Source organism: Phacochoerus africanus, chromosome 2, assembly GCF_016906955.1.
Source record: "Phacochoerus africanus isolate WHEZ1 chromosome 2, ROS_Pafr_v1, whole genome shotgun sequence".
Taxonomy (NCBI): Eukaryota; Metazoa; Chordata; class Mammalia; order Artiodactyla; family Suidae; genus Phacochoerus; species Phacochoerus africanus.
The window spans coordinates 187,805,069-187,829,249 of record NC_062545.1 but is presented as its reverse complement, the minus strand read 5'-3'; the positions used below and the strand labels follow the sequence as shown (position 1 = coordinate 187,829,249).

Below are 24,181 nucleotides of genomic sequence, written 5' to 3'. Positions count from 1 at the left end.
AGTTGTCCATTTCTTCTAGGTTGTCAAATTCGTTAGCATACAATTGTTCACAGTATCCTCATGGTTTTTTGTATTTCTGTAGTATCCATTATGACTTCTCCTTTTTTTATTTCTTATTTTGTTTATTTGGGTTCTCTCCTCGTCTTGGTGAGTCTAGCCAGGGGGTTGTCAATTTTGTTTACCTTTTCAAAGAACCAGCTCTTGGTTTTATTGAATTTTTCTATTGTTTTTTGAATCTCTATTTTATTGATTTCCTTTTTGATTTTTATTATTTCCTTCCTTCTGCTGACTTTAGGTTTTGTTTGTTCTTTTTCTAATTCATTTAGGTGGTGAGTTAAGTTGTCAATTTGAGATTTTTCTTCTTTTTTGAGGAAGGCCTGTATTGCCATGAATTTCCTTTTGCAGCATCCCATAGATTTTGAGTGTTTGTGTCGAAGGATCACCGCCTTGGATGTTTGGGAACCAAATGGCTATACAAGTTTCCAAAGGCCTCCTTCTCAACTTCCTTATTCCTCCCATCAGGAATTGTTCATGGACGTTTCACTGCTTGGCTGAGCAGCATTTGAACAGCACTGCTCTAGGCCAGTCTCTCATCTTTAAGAGTGTTTTCCTTTCCTGGAAAGTGGCTCTCAAACTACAGCCCCATTTCTCTGACTCATTTAATAGCAAAACTTCTTGAAAAACCTGCCACTAGTTACTCCTCTGCTTCCTCACTTGTTCCCTTAACACCCCCTTCTTAACCCACTCCAACAGGGCTGCTCTCGGCACTGTTCTACCGAACCCACCTTGCTGAGGTTTTCATGGCTTATCATCAGCTGGCATATCCTGGTACATATGTAACTAGTATTAAAATAGTGAAATCCTTCCAGGCTAGTTGGTGAATAGCCCCCTTCCCTTCTCTTTTTGTTCTCTCCCTACTGAGGGACATTTAGGTTGTTCGTAATCTTTCGCTATTAAACCATGCATTTAGCAATAAGTTCATAAAAATGTCATTTTGCATGTATGTAGGTGTATCTCTGGGCTAAATCTCTACAAAGAAGATGATTTTAGAAAGAGAAGAGCTGATTGCAAGCATTGCGAATTTTTCTTAGGTATTTACAAATCACCGGCCCACTGAGATCAGACCAATTTACAGGATGTAGGAGAATGTCAAAACCTTTAGGTTTTTGCCAAAGGTAAGTGAAAAATGGTATCTTGTTTGATTTGAATTCACATTTGTGTTTTTATAAGACTGAGCATATTTTATTTTTTATTTTTTTGTCCCTTTAGGGCCACACCCACGGCATATGGAAGTTCCCAGGCTAGGGGTTGAATCAGAGCTACAGCTGCTACTCCACATCACAACACAGCAACACAGGATCTGAGCCACATCTGTGACCTATACCACAGCTCACAGCAACGACAGATCCTTAACCCACTAAGTGAGGCCAGGGATGGAACCTGTGTCCTCATGGATACTAGCCCGGTTCATTACTGCTGAGCCACAATGGGAACTCCAGAGCATATTTTCTTATTTTTAAAAACCAGTTGTATATCTCCTTTTTTGATGTTAGCATCTATGATACTTTGACATTTCTTTCAACATCATTTATTTAATAACTCTCCATATAGAAATGCAAAGCTTTGTGGTCTTATCTGTGTTTGTGTTTTTCCTTTAGTAGCCTTAATTTTAATTTCCTGTTGTTTTAAAGTACCAAATCTTGGAAGGATTCATAGACACAGAAAACAAATTTGTGGTTACCAAAGGGGAAAGAATCAGGGGAGAGATAAATTAGGAGTTTGTGATTAACATATACACACCGCTACATATAAAATAAATAACCAACAAGGACTTAGAGTGTGTAGCACTGGGAACTCTACTCAATATGCTGCAATAAACTATAATGTGAAAGAATCTAAAAAAGTATATATATATTTTATGTATATAAATTATACATAAATTACAAATATACATAAATTACATATATTACAAAATTTAACCACTTTGCTATACACCTGAACCTTGCATATCAACATTGCATATCAACTCTATACTTCAATAAAAAAGTTCCAATCTTGGATATATTAATTCTCTTCTTTTAAAATTAATTGAGTTCCCATCATGGCTCAGTAGTTAATGAACCTGACGAGCATCCATGAGGACGCAGGTTTGATCCCTGGCCTCACTCGGAGGGTTAAGGATCTGGTGTTGCTGTGAGCTATGGTGTAGGTTGCAGACATGGCTCAGATCCCCCATTGCTGTGGCTATGGTGCAGGCCAGCAGCTGTATCTCTGACTGGACCCCTAGACCAAGAACCACCATATGCTGTGGGTGCAGCCCTAAAAAAGACAAAAAGACAAAAAATAAAATTAATTGTTAATCTTTTCCTTTACTATTTCCTTCTTCCTTTTGATATGTTTCTGGACTTTTTTTTTCACTGAAATTTTTATTTTTATTTTTATTTTTTATTATAATTGGTTTATAATGTTCTGTCAATTTCTGCTGTACAGCAAAGTGACCCAGTTATACACATACATACATTCTTTTTCTCACATTATCCTTTGTCATGTTCCATCACAAGTGATTAGATATAGTTTCCTGTGCTATATACAGTAGGATCTTATTATTTATCCACTCCAAATGAAATAGTTTGCATCTACTAACCCCAAACTCCCAGTCCATCCCACTCCTTCCTCCTCCCCCTGGGCAACCACAAGTCTGTTCCCCATGTCTGGACTTTCTATTATATGCCACAAAAAAATATTCCCAAGCCTGTCCCCTATTTTCTTACTGTAATTTTTTAAAAGGAACTTTTGAGATAAATGTTTAGTTCCCTGGGTTCCTTCCTTCCAAATAATAAAGCACTTAAGTTTTTACATTTCTTCTGAGTACAACGGTATCAATCACATCTCATGACTTATGCTATTAAGTGTTCCCATAGTTATATTTTAAAAGGCCTGTAATTGTTGTTTTGATGTCCTCTTTGTTTCAAGTGTTTTATTTTGAACATGTTGGCTTTTAAAAGTGGCTGGCTATAAACAGTTTTATTCTTGTTTTTAAAGTCTATTTTTAATGCATTGAGGTCTGAGAATGTAGCCCTTATGATTTTTTTTTCAATTTTAGAATTGTGTCCTTAGTCTTACAAAAACCAAATAGGAATAATTTTTATATTATTCTCATCTCCTTCCCCCTGGACATCACCAAACACAACAGTGTTAGAAGTTCTGATTACATATCAAAACATAGAATTGAAAGAAAAATGGGCTAAAAATATTCATGAAAAAAAGGATGTTACCTGAAACATATCTGTATCTTTATCATGTGTGTATTCGACCACCACAGTCTGATTCCTTGATAGAGTGTACGATATACTGTGTTGACCTTTGCAGCTGATAGCCTAATAATGAAATAAAAAATAAATTTATTACAATTTCATTTCAACAACTTACCACAGTTCTATTTGTAGTTGAGACATCACTCTACCAGCAAAATCTAACACAAGCCAGCATTTTCCTAATGGTCACAGTCTGTTCCTGCCCTGTGCCCTGAATTACAGAGGAGTCAATAATCATAATATTAGGTTTACCAAGTATTCATCCTTGATGTGAACAATATTTCACTTAAGTCAAACCAAAGTTAATTCACTAGTTTACAAGATGAATTTAATCATAGTCTTATAAAAACATAACTTTCTCTATGCTACCTTAACTTAGTCATACAAATCTCAGAGTAATGTGATTTAAAATTTCTTTTTTTAAATTTTTTTTTATTTCCCACTGTATAGCAAGGGGATCACCATGCACAAAAATAAACTCAAAATGGCTGAAAGACTTAAATATAAGACAAGACACCATCAAACTCCTAGAAGAAAACATAGGCAAAACACTCTCCGACATCAACATCATGAATATTTTCTCAGGTCAGTCTCCCAAAGCAATAGAAATTAGAGCAAAAATAAACCCATGGGACCTCATCAAACTCAAAAGCTTTTGCACAGCAAAGGAAACCAAAAAGAAAACAAAAAGACAACTTACAGAATGGGAGAAAATTGTTTCAAATGATGCAACCGACAAGGGCTTAATCTCTAGAATATATAAACAACTTATACAACCCAACAGCAAAAAAGCCAATCAATCAATGGAAAAATGGGCAAAAGACCTGAATAGAAATCTCTCCAAAGAAGATAAACAGATGGCCAACAAACACATGAAAAAATGCTCAACATCGCTGGTTATAAGAGAAATGCAAATCAAAACTACCATGAGATATCACCTCACACCAGTCAGAATGGCCATCATTCATAAATCCACAAATAACAAGTGCTGGAGGGGGTGTGGAGAAAAGGGAACCCTCCTGCACTGCTGGTGGGAATGTAAACTGGTACAGCCACTATGGAGAACAGTTTGGAGATACCTTAGAAATCTATACATAGAACTTCCATATGACCCCACAATCCCACTCTTGGGCATCTATCCAGACAAAACTCTACTTAAAAGAGACACGTGCACCCGCATGTTCATTGCAGCACTATTCACAATAGCCAGGACATGGAAACAACCCAAATGTCCATCGACAGATGATTGGATTCGGGAGATGTGGTATATATACACAATGGAATATTACTCAGCCATAAAAAAGAATGACATAATTCCATTTGCAGCAACATGGATGGAACTAGAGAATCTCATACTGAGTGAAATGAGCCAGAAAGACAAAGACAAATACCATATGATATCACTTATAACTGGAATCTAATATCCAGCACAAATGAACATCTCCTCAGAAAAGAAAATCATGGACTTGGAGATTTAAAATTTCTTAATTTATCTTACACTGAAACTGGTTAGGTCAATAACATTTTGTTATAGTAGTTTTCTTAGATGATAGAGATTATAATCAAAGTAAAAGAATTATGGACAAAGGAAATATTCTTTACGAACTTCTGTGTAATAATGTACTATTTTAGCCAATGAGACTCATACCTACATTCTGTTCTACATCTTTTTTAAACATCATGTAAGCAGCTGCTTAACCCAGATATTTATTTAATTAATAAATAAGGTAGCTAAGTTAGTTTTATCTTCTCTATTTTTAGACTAGACTAAAGCTAACAGTCTTTTTAAAAGACTCTAGAAACAAATATTCTTGTTCTTATTTCCCCCACAATGATATATTTGAACACATCTTAAGTTGTGGTCACATATTTTTAAATTTCCAAATTAACAAAGAAGTTTATTTAAATTATACTCCAAATTATTTCAGTTATACTTTATCCATTCTACTTCAACCTAGCTAACCTTCATTTCCACTCTTATATTAAACATAATAAAAAAACTTTAATAAACCTATCTACTAAATATTTATTGAATGATGACACCGTATAAAGACCAAGAAAGCATTTGGAATAAGGTAGAACATATATAGCACATTAATCACAGTGTACTCTGAATACATTTTTTGTCTTTAAGGGCCACACTGGCAGCATATAGAGGTTCCCAGGCTAGGGGTCGAATTGGAGCTATAGCCACCAGCCTATGCCAGAGCCACAGCAACATGGGATCCAAGCCACATCTGCAACCTACACCACAGCTCATGGCAATGCCAGACCCTTAACCCACTCAGCAAGTCTAGGGATCAAACCTGTGTCCTCATGGATGCTAGCTGGGTTCATTAACCACTGAGCCATGACAGGAAATCCTTTTTTTTTTTTTTTTTTGGTCTTTAAGGGCTGCACTGGTGGCATATACTCTGAACATTTATATTTGCCCAATATAATTGCTTAGAGTAATAAATAGTACAACATTCCAAATCAACTTTGAAGTTAGCCTAGTTAATCTTATGGTTATTTAATCATCTGCCCTCAGGAACTTCATGATTGAAGTAATGTTCTGTTGTACATGCTTCATTAAGATAATACAAATATTAGAAATAATTTATATATTTAATATGATTAGGAATCTAAAAAATACTTAGATTACTCAACTCCAGTAACAAATATAATCTTAAATTTCCATTTACAATTCATTAAATTCAGTGCTACTGATATAAGCAACATTTCTGAAAGTCAATAGAGAACTATTTTCAATATAAGTGGATGTTTATTTATCTTTACAGTTAAGTGAAAAAACCCACTTAATAATTTTATTAAACTCAAACTTCCATAACAGATAACCTGGGGGTGATTATTTATACAATAACTTATAATAGGGTTCCTTAAAAAGTATCTATTGCATTTTAAAGTTTTCCATTTACAAGTATATCAACTCAAACACAACTTCTTGGCACATACACTGTATTAAATAAGGATGTCTGTAGTATGCCAGCTATCTGCAAAAAGAGTTAACAAGTTCCAGAGCAGAAAACTTTTTAAAAAGTTAGAGAAATCTATTGCATTTCTATATGCTAACAATGAAAGATCAAAAAGAGAAATCAGAGAAACCATCCCACTTATCATCACATCAATTAGAATAAAATACCTAAGAATAAACCTACCTAAAGAGACTAAAGACCAATACTCTGAAAACTCTAAAACATTGATGAAAGAAATCAAAGACAACACAAATGGAGAGAAAGATATACCATGCTCTTAGATTGGAAGAATCAGTATTGTCAAAATGACTATGCTACCCAAGGCAACCTACAGATTCAATACAATCCCTATCAAATTACCAAGGACATTTTTTCACAGAAATAGAACAAAATATTTTAAAATTTATATGGAAACACAAGAGACCCAAAATAGCCAAAGCAATATGGAAAAAGAAAAGTGAAAATGGAGGAATCAGGCTCCCTGACTTCAAACAATACTGCAAAGCTACAGTCATCAAAACCCTATGTACTGGCACAAAAACAGAAATATAGATCAATGGAACAGGATAGGAAGCCCACAAATAAACCCAAGCACCTATGGTCAACTAATCTATGACAAAGGAGGAAAGAACATACAGTGGAAGAAAGATAGTCTCTTCAATAAGTTGTGCTGAGAAAACTGGAAAGCTACATGTAAAAACATGAAATTAGAATACTCTCCAACACCATACACAAAAATAAACTCGAAATGGGTTAAAGACCTAAATATAAGGCCAGATACAATAAAACTCCTAGAGGAAACATAGGCAGAATGTTCTTTGACATAAATCACAGCAACATCTTATTTGATCCACCTCCTACAATAATGACAATAAAAACACAAATAAACCAATGGAACCTAATTAAACTCAAAAGCTTTTGCACAGCAAAGGAAACCATCCAAAAAAGTAAAAAGACAACCCACAGGATGGGAGAAAATCTTTGTAAATGATGCAACAGACAAGGGTCTAATCTCCAAAATATATTAAAAAACTCATACAACTCAACAACAAAGAAACAAACAACCCCATTGAAAAATGTGCAGAAGACCTAAATAGATATTTCTCCAAAGAAGACATATGGATGGTCAACAGGCACATGAAAAAATGCTCAACATCACTAATTATTAGAGAAATGCAAATCAAAACTACGATGAGGTACCACCTCACACAAGTCAGAATGGCCATCATTAACAAGTCAACAAATAACAAATGTTGGAGAGGGTATGGAGAAAAGGTAACCCTCCTACACTGTTGGTGGGAATTAATTGGTACAACCACTGTGGAAAACCGTATGAAGTTACCTCAGAAAGAAAAAGACAAATACCATATGATATAATTTACCTGTGGAATCTAAAATATGGTACAGATGATCCTATTTACAAAACAGAAACAGATCACAGCCAGGAAGAGCAGACTTCTGGTTCCCAGGGGGAAGGCAGGAAGAGTGGGATGGATGGGGAGTTTGGGGGTTTTGGATGCAAACTGTAATATTTGGAATGGATGGGCAATGGGGCCCTATGGTACAGCACAGGGAACTGTGTGTGATTGGGTCACTTTGCTGTACAACAGAAATTGAAGAAATATTGTAAATCAACTCTATTTTAATTAAAAATGTTTTTAAAAAGTTAGACATTTTTGTATGACAGTACCTTCTTCAGTACAGTTTTCTCAAACTCCTACCAGAGTTGCCTGAACTGGAAGAGAGTTACGTGACCCCTTAGAGATTGTTCTGAGAGCAGGTCTAGAGTGAAGTTTCTCATGCTTTAAACATCTTATCTTCAAGTGATTCTAAATTGTGTATTCTACTTCTTAACATGCTTGTAGTTTTAACATTTAAACATTTCTTCCTAGTTTGCCTGGAAATCAGGGCCTCAGGAAGAGTGCTTGGCTACCCTACAACCTAGCACAGCCCTGGGCACAAGTCACTGGAAACAGTCCTTGGATAGGCCCTAAGTTGTTACTGAGCCCATTTCTCATGGAGGGTTTTATTCTAAAACTACTCTTGTGACCCCGACTCTATCAAGTGTGAAAAATACTATCCACAGGGAGAGAGCCCAGAGCCACCCCTGGGAACTGCCCACAGTGAAGGGAGCACAAAGATGTAGGCCAGCCCTGGCCTGGGCCCCTAGCCAGGGAAGAAAGTGTCAGGGCCCAGAGGCCTCGGACGCAGGACCCAGGGCACCGTAAATGCTGAGCCCCCCCCCCCTTTTTTTTCTGTTTTCATAGATTTGCCTTTTCTTTGATGTCATATAGTGGAATGGTACAGTATGTAGTCTTTTCAGGTTGGTTTCTTTCCCTTAGTTATACAGATCTAAGTTTTTACTTTATCTTGTTGAGGCTTATGGCTTGTTTTTTTGTTTTTGTTTCTTAAACACAGATTAATATTCCAGTGTCTGGATGGACTAAAGTTTATTTATCCATTCGCTTACTGAAGGGCATCTTGTTTGCTTCCAAGTTTTGGCAATTATGAACAAAGTTGCTATAATCATTAAAAAAAAGACAATCTACAATTTCAAACTTCTGCCAGTTTTTTAAACGTGGTTAAGAGTAGATCACCAGCGTTAGGAAAGGTGAGTGCTTTGGGGTTAGAACATGTGGCGGGTGTGAGGTTAAAACACATTTTCTGAGACTTTTTGATTAAGAAAGTCTTAACCAAGGGTTACGTTTTGGAAGCCTCTGAATTTGGGGAGGATGGAGAATTGTGATGAGGTCCTACAGGGGGTTTCCCTCTGTTAACCCTAAGCCAGGAGAGGGGGCCTTCCTGTAAAGAGCCTGAACAGGTTGCACCCACAGAGAGGCGAGGCACGCAAATGAGTGGGCCCCAGAAGACCGGGATCCCAGCCAGGACTGGGTGTTAGAGGAAAAGGTGGCAGTCAAATCCGGGCCACCTATGGGCTCAAAAACAAATGGAGAGGTGCCCACTTCCCTGTGATGCCATGGATTAGGGCTCAGGTGACCTTGTCTGTGCATGAAGAATCTAGAGTGGGGCCAGATTTGGGGGTTTGGGGGAAGGTTAAGCTTGACATCATTTTTTGCTTTCTTTCTGGCAAGTGTAGGAAGCATTAAGCTTTGGGGTGTTAGAAGTATTATCAATTTTTCAGCAATAATTTTGACATTTAAAATATAGCTCTTGGAAATACCGCTTCTAGTAAATTACAGATTCATTGACTTGAGTCAATCATTTCCGGTATTTTGGAAATAAACATTTCCCCAAGGCACCAAGTTGCTCTGTAATCTATTTCTGAAATATCAGTAAGGAGAGTAGGTAAGGACTTCTTGGCACTCAACAGAATTCAGTACAAACATAGTTACTGAAATGTAACGTGATTTTTACGATACTACCTCGAATTTGGAGACCAAGTGCTTTAAAATAGTAAGGAGAACCAGCACCACCAACCTGCCTGGTAAACAGTACTGATTTGCCGTATGCACGGTCCTGCTGTGATGGGAGGGCAGGGCTGCTGACCCTCATCACTGCCAGCACCTCAAAGGTAGGTGTGGTCTTTTCTGGTCTCTACCCCCAGCACCAAAGGCGTGGCAGGCATTTGAGGACAGTCAGATGAGTGAATCAACTGCTACAGATACACAGTGAGACTTGGAGCATCTTCCTCAGGTCTTCCCCTTCTCTCCTTCGCCTGTCATCAGCAAAGGTACCAACACTGGAGTTCCCACTCTGGCCCAGCGGCAATGAATCTGACCAGTATCCATGAAGAAGCAGGTTCAATCCCCAGCCTTGCTCAGTGGGTTAAGGATCCGGCATTGCTGTGAGCTGTGGTGTAGACTGCAGATGTGGCTCAGATCCGGTGTGGCTGTGGCTATGGCGTAGATCAGCAGCTACAGTTCCAATTCGACCCCCAGCCTGAGAACTTCTATATGCTATGGGTGTAGCCTTAAAAATACAAAAAATAATTTTTAAAAAAGGGTACCAACACGTATGCGCTCAGTTCAAATTTATTATGTGTGAATTTTAGTGGGCTAAAAATATCACAATTGGACAATTACAGACTAGACAATAACAATGAAAGATCCACAGAATGAAGAATTCCAACTTTATCCAGTTTAGGCAGCTAAGCACTGCTCTGTCATCTCAAATGCTCAAACCCAGGTCCTTCCTGAGCTTGGACAGTTTTCTTAAGCTGAAGATCTATACTTTCTTAGGTTCACTCTCCTTGTGGCACAGGCTCTGCTCCCTTAAGCCAACCTCTGCCATTCAAGGAACAGCTAGAATTGTTTGTCCTGGTTCAACTTCAACTAAATGACAGAATTCTCTGAGCCTCCCAACTCTAAAACAAGCAGGGTTCATAATGTTGATAGAACATTCTCCCTTTTATTTATTTTTTTTATTATTTTTTTGTCTTTTTGTCTTTTTTGTTGTTGTTGCTATTTCTTGGGCCGCTCCCACGGCATATGGAGGTTCCCAGGCTAGGGGTTGAATTGGAGCTGTAGCCACTGGCCTACGCCAGAGCCACAGCAACGCGGGATCCGAGCCGCGTCTGCAACCTACACCACAGCTCACGGCAACGCCGGATCGTTAACCCACTGAGCAAGGGCAGGGACGGAACCCGCAACCTCATGGTTCCTAGTCGGATTCGTTAACCACTGCGCCACGACGGGAACTCCCATTCTCCCTTTTATAAGCCTACCTGCACATACATAAAGGCACTTATAAAGATATCTAACAGGTAATGATACCAGAAAGGCAATCCCGCAAGATGCATTAATGAGACTGACACATGTTTGGGGAAGCCAATGAGCTTTCAAGCAATTTTTTAAAGTATAAGGGAAATAATATAACCTTTTATTAAGAAGCAATGGGGTTAGTATTCAATCACAAAGTAAAAGAGAAAAAAGGCCAATGAGAAACTAACGGGTTTTTAGAAAATACTAATTTATTAGAGTTATGATTTAGCTCATTTAATTCAAGCTCTGTCAGGCTGCTAAGTGAGCCTTTATCAACTGCATAGGGAGAGAAAACACAATCTGTCATCATGGCAGGCATCGTTGGTTACCTATCTGATGACTTACACCCTGCTCACAGAGCTGGATGCCCATGAAAAAGGTTGGAAAGGAAAACGCTAGCTCTCCCAGGCTCCTCTGAAGCCATAGAGAGGAAAGGTGACCCAATCCTGACCAAGGGGACTTCAGAGAAATGCGGTGTGGAGTTCCTGGGATGGGAGACAGGTGGAGAGATTCTTTCCTAACTCTGTCAATGAAAGACATTACTGAAGATTAAAGGATGTTTGGAGATAAGGTGGCTATCACGCAACATAAAAGCATGGTCAAAGGGAAGGTTAAAAGACTCTCAGAGAAGCAAACTGAGCCCTGGCATCTTTGAGTTGAACTGAATCTGGAACTATCCGTCCCAGGCTACTTCTGTGAGAAAAATGAGGGGTGTGGGGCTGTTTGCAGTTGGGTACTTTGTTACTTGCTGTCTAAAGCATCATTATATTACATTGTTTAGCCCTTTTGTCCTTCTGAGTTTCCTATTTCTGTCAACAGCAAAACCATATTCCACTTAGAACTTCTGTGTCATCTCTGAGTCTTCTACTGCTGTCTCTATACAGTTAATTATTACCATCATACTTAAAATCTAAGAGTGAGTCAAAGCCAAGCTCATGGACCTTACTACATTAAGGCACAAATCAAATACAAAGTAGGAGAAACAATGTGCAACACTTCACTTTTTCTCCTCAAATACAAAGTGGTTGTTGGGCAATCAGTAATTACAACACTGATTTATTCCCCAAAGGAGTTTTACAACCAGCTCCTTTACAGCCCATAACTTCCTGCTTTGGAGATTATTAAGTGTAATCTAATTCATCTTCCCTTGAATCTGGGCTGCCCTTAAAAACTTGCTTGATCATCAGAAGGCAGCAGAAGTGACAGATGGGACCTGGGGGCTCACAGCTTCCCCTTGCTGCCTTCAAACACCTGCTTTTGGAGTCCTGAGCTGCCAGATAAGACACCTAACAACTACAGAGGCTACCACACTCCAAGAAGCCCAAGCGACACCTAGGGCCCTAGAGACTGAAATGCCACATGGGGAGAGGGAAGCCACAGAGAAGCAAGACCCAGACCTGCGAGGGAAAAGCCACCTTGGAAACGGACTCTCCCATTCCAGCTGCCCCAGCATCTGCCGCATGGATCAGAGGCAGTGCCCATGTGAGCCCTTCCCAAATTCCTGACCCACAAAATTACAAACAAAATCAAATGGTTTTTGCCAAGCCCCCAAGCTTTGCAGTAGTTAGCTGCACCCACTAAAGACACAAACGACCAATCAGATTTCAAGGCCTACTGGTGCTGAAATATTTTCCCGGTTTTATGCTACTCATCACATAAGACGTCACAGTGGTTTGTGTGTTCACCTTACTTATGCCCCAGAACGTGGGACAGGTAAACTAGGTGCCTTTACTAGCAGGTTTTTTTTTTTTTCATTAAAGTATTATTGATGTATAATGTTGTGCCAGTATCTGGTATCCAACAAAGTGAATCAGTTATACAAATATATACATTCTTTTTATATTCTTTTCCATCATGATCTATCCCAGGACCTTGTTGTTTATCCATTCTAAATGTACTAGTTTGCATCTACTATCCCAGGATTGTGTTTCTGATGGCAGTTTCATGAGCTCTGGAGTACATGCTAAGAGGCTGTCTGTAGTTACGAGCAAATATTTTTACTGTAATAATCTTCAGTTGATGGATGACTGAGAAGAAAATTTTGTAAGAGTATTTCAAATTAGTATTTATAGATTAACATAAAAAAGGAATCTACAAAGCATTCAAGGGCTTTTCAGAGGTAAAGATGTGTTGAAGTATGTCACAAGAACAATTTTTTGTCTCTGCATATGTGGAGCAGGGAGAGAAGAGGTACCAGGAAGACAGGAGAAGAAAACAATCAGGTTATGTTACAAGCTATGACATCAAACTTTGGCAAACCACATGTGCTATGTACACCAGTGGGGCTTGCCTTACCAAACCAGGGCTGGCCTCATTCAAGAGGGTGGGGTGTGTGTGTGTGTGTGTGTGTGTGTGTGTGTGTCAAACCAGGGCTGGCCTCATTCAAGAGGGTGGGGTGTGTGTGTGTGTGTGTGTGTGTGTGTGTGTGTGTGTGTGTCAAACCAGGGCTGGCCTCATTCAAGAGGGTGGTGTGTGTGTGTGTGTGTGTGTGTGTACACCTGAGTTTCAAATGAAATGAAATTCTTTTTTTTTTTTTCACATCTCCACTGTATTTCTCTTACTATATCTGAAAACCAAATGACTCAAGAATCTAACAGTCCCTCTCATCTAGATGTCCAGGCTGAGGCTATTTCAGAATCGTGGTGACTGCTCCCACACCACACAGTGTCAGACTAAAGCCATTGGTTGTGTTTTTGGAAAGAGCACCACCCTGTGTGCTTTCTCTCCTTTTGAATACATAGAATTAATGTTGTTTCTGCCTCTTCCCAAGAGAGGGCCAGGCACCTGGTGTGGCATATGTGCAGAAGGAACCTCTTCCAGATAAATGTCAAGTTTTCACAGAGTTGCTCTGAAGGACTTTGCACCATGTGTCTGAATATGGGGGCAGTCTGGGATGCTGCTCACCACACCCCATCTTTCAGTTTCCAAGGAAACATCCCAGGGCAAAGTCAGAGAGGCTCTAGCAGCTCATCAGATGGGGGCAGTCCTAGGACATGTCCTGGACACTCTACTTGCAGAACTAGTGACCCCTTTGTCTTTTAGGTTCTGCTGAGAAACACAATATAAGCTTGTGTTCTCAACAGCCTTCTAAATGATGTCCACAATGCAGCACCCTTTCAGGAGGCACAGTAGTATACGTACAGGCTCCCCAGCCAATTATTCTGCATGCTTTAGGCAAGTTTATTGTCATTTTAACTGTTAACTATAATTTGTAAGGGAATATTTCAGCCCATCATACAATTTAAATAAATAACTGTGCAAAACTATTACTGCAGAAAGAACCTGACAAAATGGAAAATAACTACACTGACCTCTCACAGTCGTTCTTGTTATAAATACAAACCTTCTGCAATGGACTGTATTGCTAGAGAAGCAACATTTTAATTAGTATGGGAAAACTTAATAATGGGATCTGTTTTAGGGTAGGACTGAACGGGACTGATGAATGGAACCTTCTTTGTTCAAAAAACTACTTCTGGTGTTCGGGTTTATAGCAGAAATGTACACATTTATGAGCAAATGAATGAGTTTGCGGTGAACTCTGCAGCCTATGGGAAATAACTAATGACTAACTTTACTGCCTGGAGCACCATGTCCACTGTGATGCGGGAGGGTATCAGCACATACGGGCCCATGTGAGCTGCCCTGTGAGGTCTCTGGCACTGCTCTGCCTCCCTGCAGCATCCGTGATCATCCAGCACATGCCTGACGTTGGGCAAAAGACAATATTCACGCCAGATGGTTGTCTCAATATAACCATGTGGTTTATCATGCTGAGCTTCAAGTTTACATGCACTTAAACCAAGGAGAATAAGACCATGTGTGGACACTGCAGAGATCAATGGCCAGTGGATTTTGATGTTGAGAAAACCACCCACTGGACCCCAGGTTTGGATCCTAGCTCAGGCACTCACCCAGTGGAACCATTTCACAGGAGTCTGGTTGTTGTCTTCATAATATCAATAGAAGGATTCGATGTTAGTAGCACTGATTTCACTGTCTTCAAAGCACAGGGAACACTGCATAACATGGTGTTGTCTCTCCTCAAATGCAAACCTGTACTTAGAGCCCTGCTTCCTGAGCCAAGGGGGTTACAATCAGTTCCTCAAAGACCATAGCATAGGCTTTAGCGATTACTACTCTGTTTAGCTTTAAATATGTTAGATATTGACTATATTAATTAGAGATAATCCTGGTATAAAAAACATGTTTTTCCAGAACTAATGACTTTTATGTCAGCCTGACAAGTATGATTAGGCCATAAATTCTCAATCAGTCTGGTTCAAATTGCTGCAGGGAAGGTGAGATCTCGGCCATCCTTGTCAATTTACGTATAAAATATGTATGAGTGCTATTTATAAAGAGAGAAGGTGGCTAAAGGAATTTGTAACTTATTTTGCATAAACATATCCTTTAAAATATTCTATCTTTGCAAAGAGCCATATTTCAAATGAGCGCCCAAGCCATAGAATGTCATAAAGTGCTAACTCGGATTTTATCAAAATCAACAGTCTTTTGCACAACAAATAAATCAAAATGATAAGCCTATTTGTTGGAGGCAATGGCTTTGATCTTGGCACTGGGCCACTCCCACGCCCGGCCAGGATCGGCTCACTGAGCTATTCCACAAACCTTGGCAGAGAACCTAGTGCATGCACAGGGCTGGGACAGACACGATCAATTGAATAAGCAAACCAGATGCCAGTGAAGGTAAGAATGTTTGAAGACAGCGTGCTTCTAACTTGGAGTCACTCCTGATTACCCCGAAGCTAGATCTGGTGGTTGGTACCATTCACAAGAGATGACCAGACATGGTCGGAGAATAAGACACCCCAAGGGCTGGGGCTAGAGATCTGTGCAGGACCAAGTCCAAGTGCCTTGCAGAGATCTGTGCTCAGGAAATCTCAGTACTTACATTCCTGGGATGGAAAACTCCTTGAGGGCAGGAACTCCTGTTATTTAAAATCAGCCTTCAATTCAGGCAGGAGTTCCTGTTGTGCTCAGCAGGTTAAGAATCTGACTAATGGAGTTCCCTTTGTGGCTCAGTGGTTAACAAACCCAACTAGTATCCATGAGGATGAGGGTTCAATCCCTGGCCTCACTCAGTGGGTTAAGGATCCAGCGTTGCCATGAGTTGTGGTGTAGGTCACAAACATGGCTTGGATCCCACATTGTGGCTGTGGTGTAGGCCAGCAGCTGTAGCTCTGATTCAACCCCTAGCCTGGGAACCTCCATACATGTGGGTACAGCCCTAAAAAAAAAAAAGGAAAGGAAGGAAGGAAGGAAAGAAAAGAGAAAAGAAAAGAAAAGAAAAGTCAGCCTTTGAGTCAGGAGGTATATTGTATGGCTAACAGTACAGATCAGGCTGGATTCCCAACCCACCAGTGGCCAACTGTGGGGCTCTGGGAAAGTTACTTAACTGTTCTGTGCTTCAGTTTTGTCATCCGACAAGGGCTGGTCCTGAGTCCAGGAAGGTCAATGCTGTCTGGGGGCAAAGATGCTTCAGCTTCTTCTATATCCACCCAGTTCATCACAAAGTGCTGAACAAGTGAAAGGTTTGGATTCAAGTCTGTATAGATGACATCATTGTACATTTAAAACCTATTCAGCTAACCTAATGTGCAATCTCCTCTTTCAGTTATCTTGTCTCATGCGTTCTGGAAAACAGGGGTGATTGATATGCACCTTCCCAGACAGCAATGCTGTGATTAGGACACACATCTAGACACATAAACACTTAACCATCACTTGCTGCACACACATCATCATCAATGACGGTCTGTGTCTAATGGTGACCTGGAAAGTGCACACTTTTCAAAGACATCTCCCCACTGACTGCACAGCAGCTCCCCAGAACGGCAGAGGATGAAGAAGAAAGGGGTGCAGCCCTGACAGTGCAGGCTCTGGAACATCCCCCCTCTCAATGCACACACACCAGATGTCAGAGCTGCTGACCACCTCAGCAGCAAGGACTGCCACGGCCACCTAGAGAGGGACGAGGGTGGGGGCAGGGGGTAAAACACACATCTGGAAGGAGGTAGCAAAAAATGACCTCTAACAAATTCATTCCTCAAAACAGTGGGTCTGCTTTGGAATATTTTATGGTTCTAGATGTGAGCAAGAAAGGGTGTGGGAAGAAAGAAGGAAGACACAATGTATTTATGAAATGCCACGTATTACAGTGAAAGCTAAAACAACATGAGACACCTCTTAGTCATACACCTTAAGACCAGGAAAGAGAAAGAGGAAAAAAAAACCTGTGGACTCCCATAAGAATAGGAGTTGGTAAACTTGTGTGTGTGTGTGTGTGCAAGCGCGTGTGCTTTTTAGGGCCACACTAGCAGCATGTGGAGGTTCCCAGGCTAGGGGTCCAATCAGAGCTACAGCTGCGGCCATAGCCACAGCAATGTGGGATCCGAGCCACATCTGTGACCTACACCACAGCTCAAGGCAACGCTGGATCCTTAACCCACTGAGCAAGGCCAGGGGTTGAACCTGCAACCTCATGGTTCCTAGTTGGATTCATTTCTGCTGTGCCACGATGGGAATTCCAGAGTTGGTAAACTTTATGGGGAGATAGTCAGTCAATGGACAAAGCTTTAAAGGTGGTGCGCAAATCAGCCTGCTGCAACAGCTAATATTATCTAAATATTTAAGCACCTCTAAACATTTGAGCTACTTGCCATAGGAGATAAGGCTAATTGAAAGAGTAAACCCCAACAGATACAAATTATAAATAAAAGCAGAACATTCTGCAAAATGACTAAGTTGAAAAAGTAAAATTCATTGTTTAATAATTCTATTTATACACCTTTTTTTTAAATAAATATTGCATTTATAGGGTATAATAAATTATGTCTTGTTTCAAAAGAGCACTGGATAGAAAATACATAGGTATCTACCACAGACTTTGTGTTACAGTGAGTCAACAATAAATGTAAGCCCTAATTCGTTGCCATGAGCAGGCAAACTTCCAGATGCTATAAATTTAATATGACATAAATTGATTTTATACTAAGATACCCAAAGACCTGCTATATAATTATTTTAATATGTAGGCCAGTTTATCAGCTGTCAAAATGATCCCTTGAGTACTGAAGAATAAAAAGCCTGAAATTTGCCCTTGCTTAAAATAAAACAAAAAGCCCTGTTGATTATTTATAGTGATAAAAGCAAAAGCCCTTATTTAAAAGATGTTTAAAGGGTGGTGTGTGTGTGTGTGTGTGTGCAATTTTCTCCCTCATTTTACTTGGATTTTTAAGGCTTGGCCTACATTTGAAATGTGTCCATCTGCTACAGAATCTCATTTTCTCTATGGACTAATACCAGCTGAATAAGACCACATCACAGATGTGTAGAGACATGAAAATATTTACTCTCAAAATATAACATTTATCTCGGCACTTGGGTATTTTTAAGATGTTGAATTTGGAATCATGCAAGTTCCAATCCTAATCTCCAAAACTTTGAGTAAGACAATGGCTGTCTTTGCTTGGAAGGTCAAGGAAACATGCAGGTACCTAACACATATACTGTCTCCATACCAGCCATTCATAAACGCTCTTGGTGAAAAGCTTGGTGATTATTTGGATGGTACTCAAGCCTCATCCAACTGAACTTTTTCAAAGGGTCCTTGTTATCTGTGTGTCCTTGGGCCATAGCCTGAATCTATTTCTTAACCTACAAAGTACTACGACTGCCTGAAGAGTTGTTGGAAAGACTCAGATGATGTTTGTAAAGGACACAGAGTGTGGTGTACGAGCCATAATAATTACCATTATTGTCAGCTATTTTTATAATTAAAACACTCATAACCCCCATGAGCTAATTTAATACTTAATTTTATAGGGTCCTCCAGATTATTGATTTGGAAGGCACAGAATGCTGTGAATTAGGTACTAAGTGCACAGTGTAACCAAAGTTACCCATGAAAAGTGTACTCCTTTCAAATGCAGTCCTTGATCACAAGGGGCGCCTCTATTACCAGTTTCATGTATATCCTTTCCAGGAAAATCTGCATCTATGCTAACATAGCATAGGTATCAGAGAGCACACTGCACACAGTGTTCTATCACCTGCTTTTCTCACTTAACAAAGCAACTTGCACAACCATCTGTATACCTGGCTATTAGAGCTACCTCATTCTTTTTTTTAAAAAAAAAGTTGTATTAGAGTTGATTTACAGTGTTGTGTCGATTTCTGCCATACAGCACAATGACCCAGTGTACACACACACACATTCTTCTTCTCATATTCTCTTCCATCATGGTCTATCCCAATTTGATGTACAGATATAGCCCGATTTATTAATCTCTTGAATTTATTTAATAAAAAATCTTAAGATCATTTTTTTCTACCTCACAAGCCATGTTACAATGCATATCCATGTATTAAATTTGCATATAGGGGAATATATCTACAGGATAAATTCCAGGATCAAACAATATGCATACTTTTAATATTGGCAGTTACTGTCAAAGTACTTTTTCATAGAAGTTATACCAATTTAAATCTCACCAAATGTATATGAGAGTGTGTTTGCTGTTTTCACCAACAGAGTTATTAAATATTATAGTTTTGTTGTATGGTATGTAAAAAATGATGTCACTGTGCCTTTAAGCATTTCTATTATCATTACTGAAGTTGAATATGTTTTAAAATGCTTAAAAGTCATCTCTTTAAAAAAATTGCCCTTTTTCTTTACTATGAACTATTTATATCCTTTGCCCATTACTCTTTTGGGTTATTGGTCTTTTCTTATTGATTTGTAGTTGCCCTTTATATAATAAAGAGATTAACCTCATGGTCTGTGGTACATGTTGCAAATTCCCCCACTCATTTGGATTTTGACTTTATTTATGGTGGTTTTGCCCTATATATCTTATTTAGAAGTTTTATGGTTTCCATATTTTACTTCATAATTAATAAGGTTTTTCTCAATCCCAAATAAAACATTTTCCATTCTTCTTTAGCACATTTATGATTTTACTTTTTAAGATTAAAAATATTAACTTAAAGACTTATGCGAACAGTCATGAGTGCTTATACAGATATTTGTTTTTTCTTTTTTTGTCTTTATAGGGCCGCACACACAGCATACAGAGGTTCCCAGGCTAGGGGTTGAATCAGAGCTACAGCTGCCGGCCTACACCACAGCCACAGCAGCGTGGGATCACAGCCAGCCATGTTTGTGACCTACACCACAGCTCATGGCAACACTGGATCCTTAACCAACTGAGCAAGGCCAGGGATCAAACCTGTGTCCTCATGGATACTAGTCAGGTTCACTAACAACTGAGCCACAACAGGAACTTCACAAAAGTCCTATTACATGCATACCACACAAAATTTGTTTCTCTTTTTTCCTTGTATTTCCTATACATTTTGTTCAGAGAAAGTGATACTATTATTTAATACATAATGATCACAACTCTTAGGCCCTCTTCAGGTTGCATTCCTTTTCATTATACAGAGCGCTTCTTTGACTTAATACTTTTTTCTTTGCCTTGAATTCAATCTTCTTTAATATTAAGATTGCAACTTTGACTTTTTTATTTATTTTTTTTATTACTCAAATGAATTTATCACATCTGTAGTTGTATAATGATCATAACAATCTGATTTCACAGGATTTCCATCCCACAGCCCAAGGACATCCCCCCATCCCCCAAACTGTCTCCTCCAGAGACCATAAGTTTTTCAATGTCTGTGAGTCAGTATCTGTTCTGCAAAGAAGTTCAGTCTGTCCTTTTTTTCAGATTCCACATGTCAGTGAAAGCATTTGATGTTGGTGTCTTATTGTATGGATGACTTCACTTAGCATGATAGTTTCTAAGTCATCCATGTTGCTGAAAATGCCGGCATTTCGTTCTTTCTGATGGCTGAGTAATATTCCATTGTGTATGTGTACCACATCTTCTTGATCCACTCCTCTGTCGATGGACATTTAGGTTGTTTCCATGTCTTGGCTATTGTAAATAGTGCTGCAATGAACATTGGAGTACATGTGTCTTTGCGAGTCGTGGTTTTCTCTGGATAGATGCCCAGAAGTAGGATTGCTAGATCAAATGGTAGTTCTATGTTTAGTTTTCTGAGGAATCTCCATACTGCTTTCCACAGTGGTTGCACCAATTTACAATCCCACCAACAGTGTACTAGGGTTCCTTTTTCTCCACACCCTCTCCAGCACTTATTGTTTGTAGACTTTTGGATGATGGCCATTCTGGCTGGTGTAAGGTAGTACCTCATAGTGGTTTTGATGTGCATTTCTCTAATAATGAGTGACGCTCAACAACTTTTCATGTGCTTCTCGGCCATCTGTATGTCTTCTTTGGAGAATTGTCTGTTTAGATCTTCTGCCCATTTTTGGATGGGGTTGTTTGTTTTTTTGGTATGGAGCTGCAGAAGGTGTTTATAAATTTTGGAGATTAACCCCTTGTCAGTCGATTCATTTGCAAAGATTTTCTCCCATTCTGTGGGTTGTCTTTTGGTTTGGTTTAGGGTTTCCTTTGCTGTGCAGAAACTTTGAAGTTTGATTAGTTCCCATTTGTTTATTTTTCTTTTTATTGTCAATACTCTGATAGGTGGATCTGAGAAGATGTTGCTGTCGTTTATGTCAGAGAGTGTTTGGCCTATGCTTTCCTCTAGGAGTTTGATAGTGTCTGGTCTTATATCTAGGTCTTTAATCCATTTGGAGTTTATTTTTGTGTATGGTGTTAGGGAGTGTTCTAATTTCATTCTTTTCCATGTGGCTGTCCAATTTTCCCAGCACCACTTACTGAACAAGCTGTCTTTTCTCCATTGTATATTCTTGCCTCCTCTGTCATAGATGAGTTGGCTATAGGTGCATGAGTTTCATTCTGGGCTTTCTATATCCTGTTCCACTGATCTATATGTCTGTCTTTGTGCTAGTACCATTCAGTTTTGACGGCTATTGCTTTGTAGTATAGTCTGAAGTCAGGGAGCCTGATTCCTCCAGCTCATTTTTCGTTTTCACGATGTCTTTGGCTATTCTGGGTCTTTTGTGCTTCCAAACAAACTTTAAAATATTTTGTTCAAGTTCTTTTGATAGGGATTGCATTGAATCTGTAGATTGCCTTGGGTAGTATAGTCATTTTGATAATATTAACTCTTCCAATCCAAGAGCATGGTATATCTTTCCATCTATTTGTGTCATCTTTGATTTCTTTCATCAGTGGCTTGTAGTTTTCAGAGTACAGGTCTTTTGTCTCTTTAGGTAGGTTGACTCCTAGGTATTTTATTCTTTTGGATGCGATGGTAAACGGGATTGCTTCCCTAATTTCCTTTTCTGCTTTTTCATTGTTAGGATATAGAAATGCTATCGATTTCTGTGTATTGATTTTGTATCCTGTGACTTTGCCGAATTCGTGGATGAGCTCTAACAGTTTCCTGGTAGAGTCTTTAGGATTCTCTAGGTATAGTATCATGTCATCTGCAAATAGGGATAGTTTTACTTCTTCCTTTCCAATTTGGATTTCTTTTATTTCTTTTACTTCTCTGATTGCTGTGGCTAGGACTTCCAGAACTATGTTGAAGAGTAGTGGCGAGAGCGGACATCCTTGTCTTTTTCCTGATCTCAGTGGGAATTCAGCTTTTTACCATTGAGAATGATGTTTGCTGTGGGTTTGTCGTATATGGCCTTTATCATGTTGAGGTAGGTTCTCGTTATGCCCACTTTCTGAAGGGTTTTTTAGCAGAAATGGGTGTTGGATTTTGTCAAAGGCTTTTTCCGTGTCTATTGAGAGGATCATATGGTTTTTATTCCTCAGTTTGTTAATGTGGTGTATCACACTGATAGATTTATGGATATTGAAGATCCCTTGCATCCCTGGGATAAATCCCACTTGATCATGATATACAATCCTTTTAATATATTGTTGGATGTGGTTTGCTAGTATTTTGTTGAGGATTTTTGCATCGATGTTCATCAGTGAAATTGGCCTATAGTTTTCTTTGTTTTGTGGAGTCTTTGTCTGGTTTTGGTATCAGGGTGATGGTGGCCTCATAGAATGAGTTTGGGAGTATCCCTTCTTCTGCAATTTTTTGAAAAAGTTTCAGAAGGATAGGTGTTAGCTCTTCTCTAAATGTTTGATAGAATTCACCTGTGAAGCCATCTGGTCCTGGACTTTTGTTTGTTGGAACTTTTTTAATCACAGTTTCAATTTCAGTTCTTGTGATGGGTCCATTCATCTTTTCTATTTCATCTTGGTTTAGTCTTGGAAGATTGTACTTTTCTAAGAATTTGTCCATTTCTTCTAGGTTTTCCATTTTATTGGCATATAGTTGCATATAGTAGTCTCTTATGATCCTTTGAATTTCTGTGGTGTGCGTTGTTACTTCTCCTTTTTCATTTCTAATTTTATTGATTTGAGTCCTCTCTCTTTTTTGCTTGATAAGTCTGGCTAGGGGTTTATCAATTTTGTTGATCTTTTCAGAAAACCAGCTTTTCGTTTCATTGATCTTTTCTATGGTTTTCCTTGTTTCTACTTCATTGATTTCTGCTCTGATCTTTTACTAACTTTAGGTCTTGTCTGTTTTTCTCTCTCGAGCTGCTTTAGATGTAAAGTTAGCTTGTTTATTTGGGCTTTTTCTTGTTTCCTGAGGTGGGCTTGTATTGCTATAAACTTTCCTCTTAGAACAGCTTTTGCTGCATCCCATAGGTTTTGGAATGTCGTATCTTCGTTGTCATTTGCTGCTAGGTATTTTTTAATTTCCTCTTTGATTTCTTCAGGGATCCATTGGTTGTTTAGTAGCGTGTTGTTGAGTCTCCACGTGTTTGTGTTTTTTGCAGTTTTTTTCTTGTTGATTTCCAGTCGTATAGCATTGTAGTCGGAAAAGATGCTTGATATGATTTCAATTTTCTTAAAGTTACTGAGGTTGGATTTGTAGTCCAGGATATGGTCAATCTTAGAGAATGTTCCATGTGCACTTGAGAAGAATGTGTATTCTGTTGCTTTTGGATGGAATGTCCTATAAATATCTACTAAGTCCATCTGGTTTAATGCTTCATTCAGGGCCTGTGTTTCCTTATTGATTTTCTGTCTGGTTGACCTGCCCATTGCTGTAAGTGGGGTGTTAAAGTCCCCCACTATGATTGCATTATTGCCGATTTCTCCTTTTAAGGTTGTTAGCAGTTGCCTTGTATATGGTG

The 24,181-nt window shown here is 39.0% G+C and overlaps 1 protein-coding gene across 1 annotated transcript in view; it reads right to left on the bottom strand.

Annotated features, from left to right (window-relative positions):
• The window catches only part of PELI2 (pellino E3 ubiquitin protein ligase family member 2), a 206,708-nt gene that overhangs the window by 30,325 nt on the left and 152,202 nt on the right, over nt 1–24,181 (bottom strand). Inside the window, exon 3 of the mRNA XM_047767420.1 lies at nt 3,276–3,377. Within this exon, the coding sequence (XP_047623376.1) occupies nt 3,276–3,377 (102 nt within the window). The remainder of the gene's footprint in view (nt 1–3,275; nt 3,378–24,181) is intronic.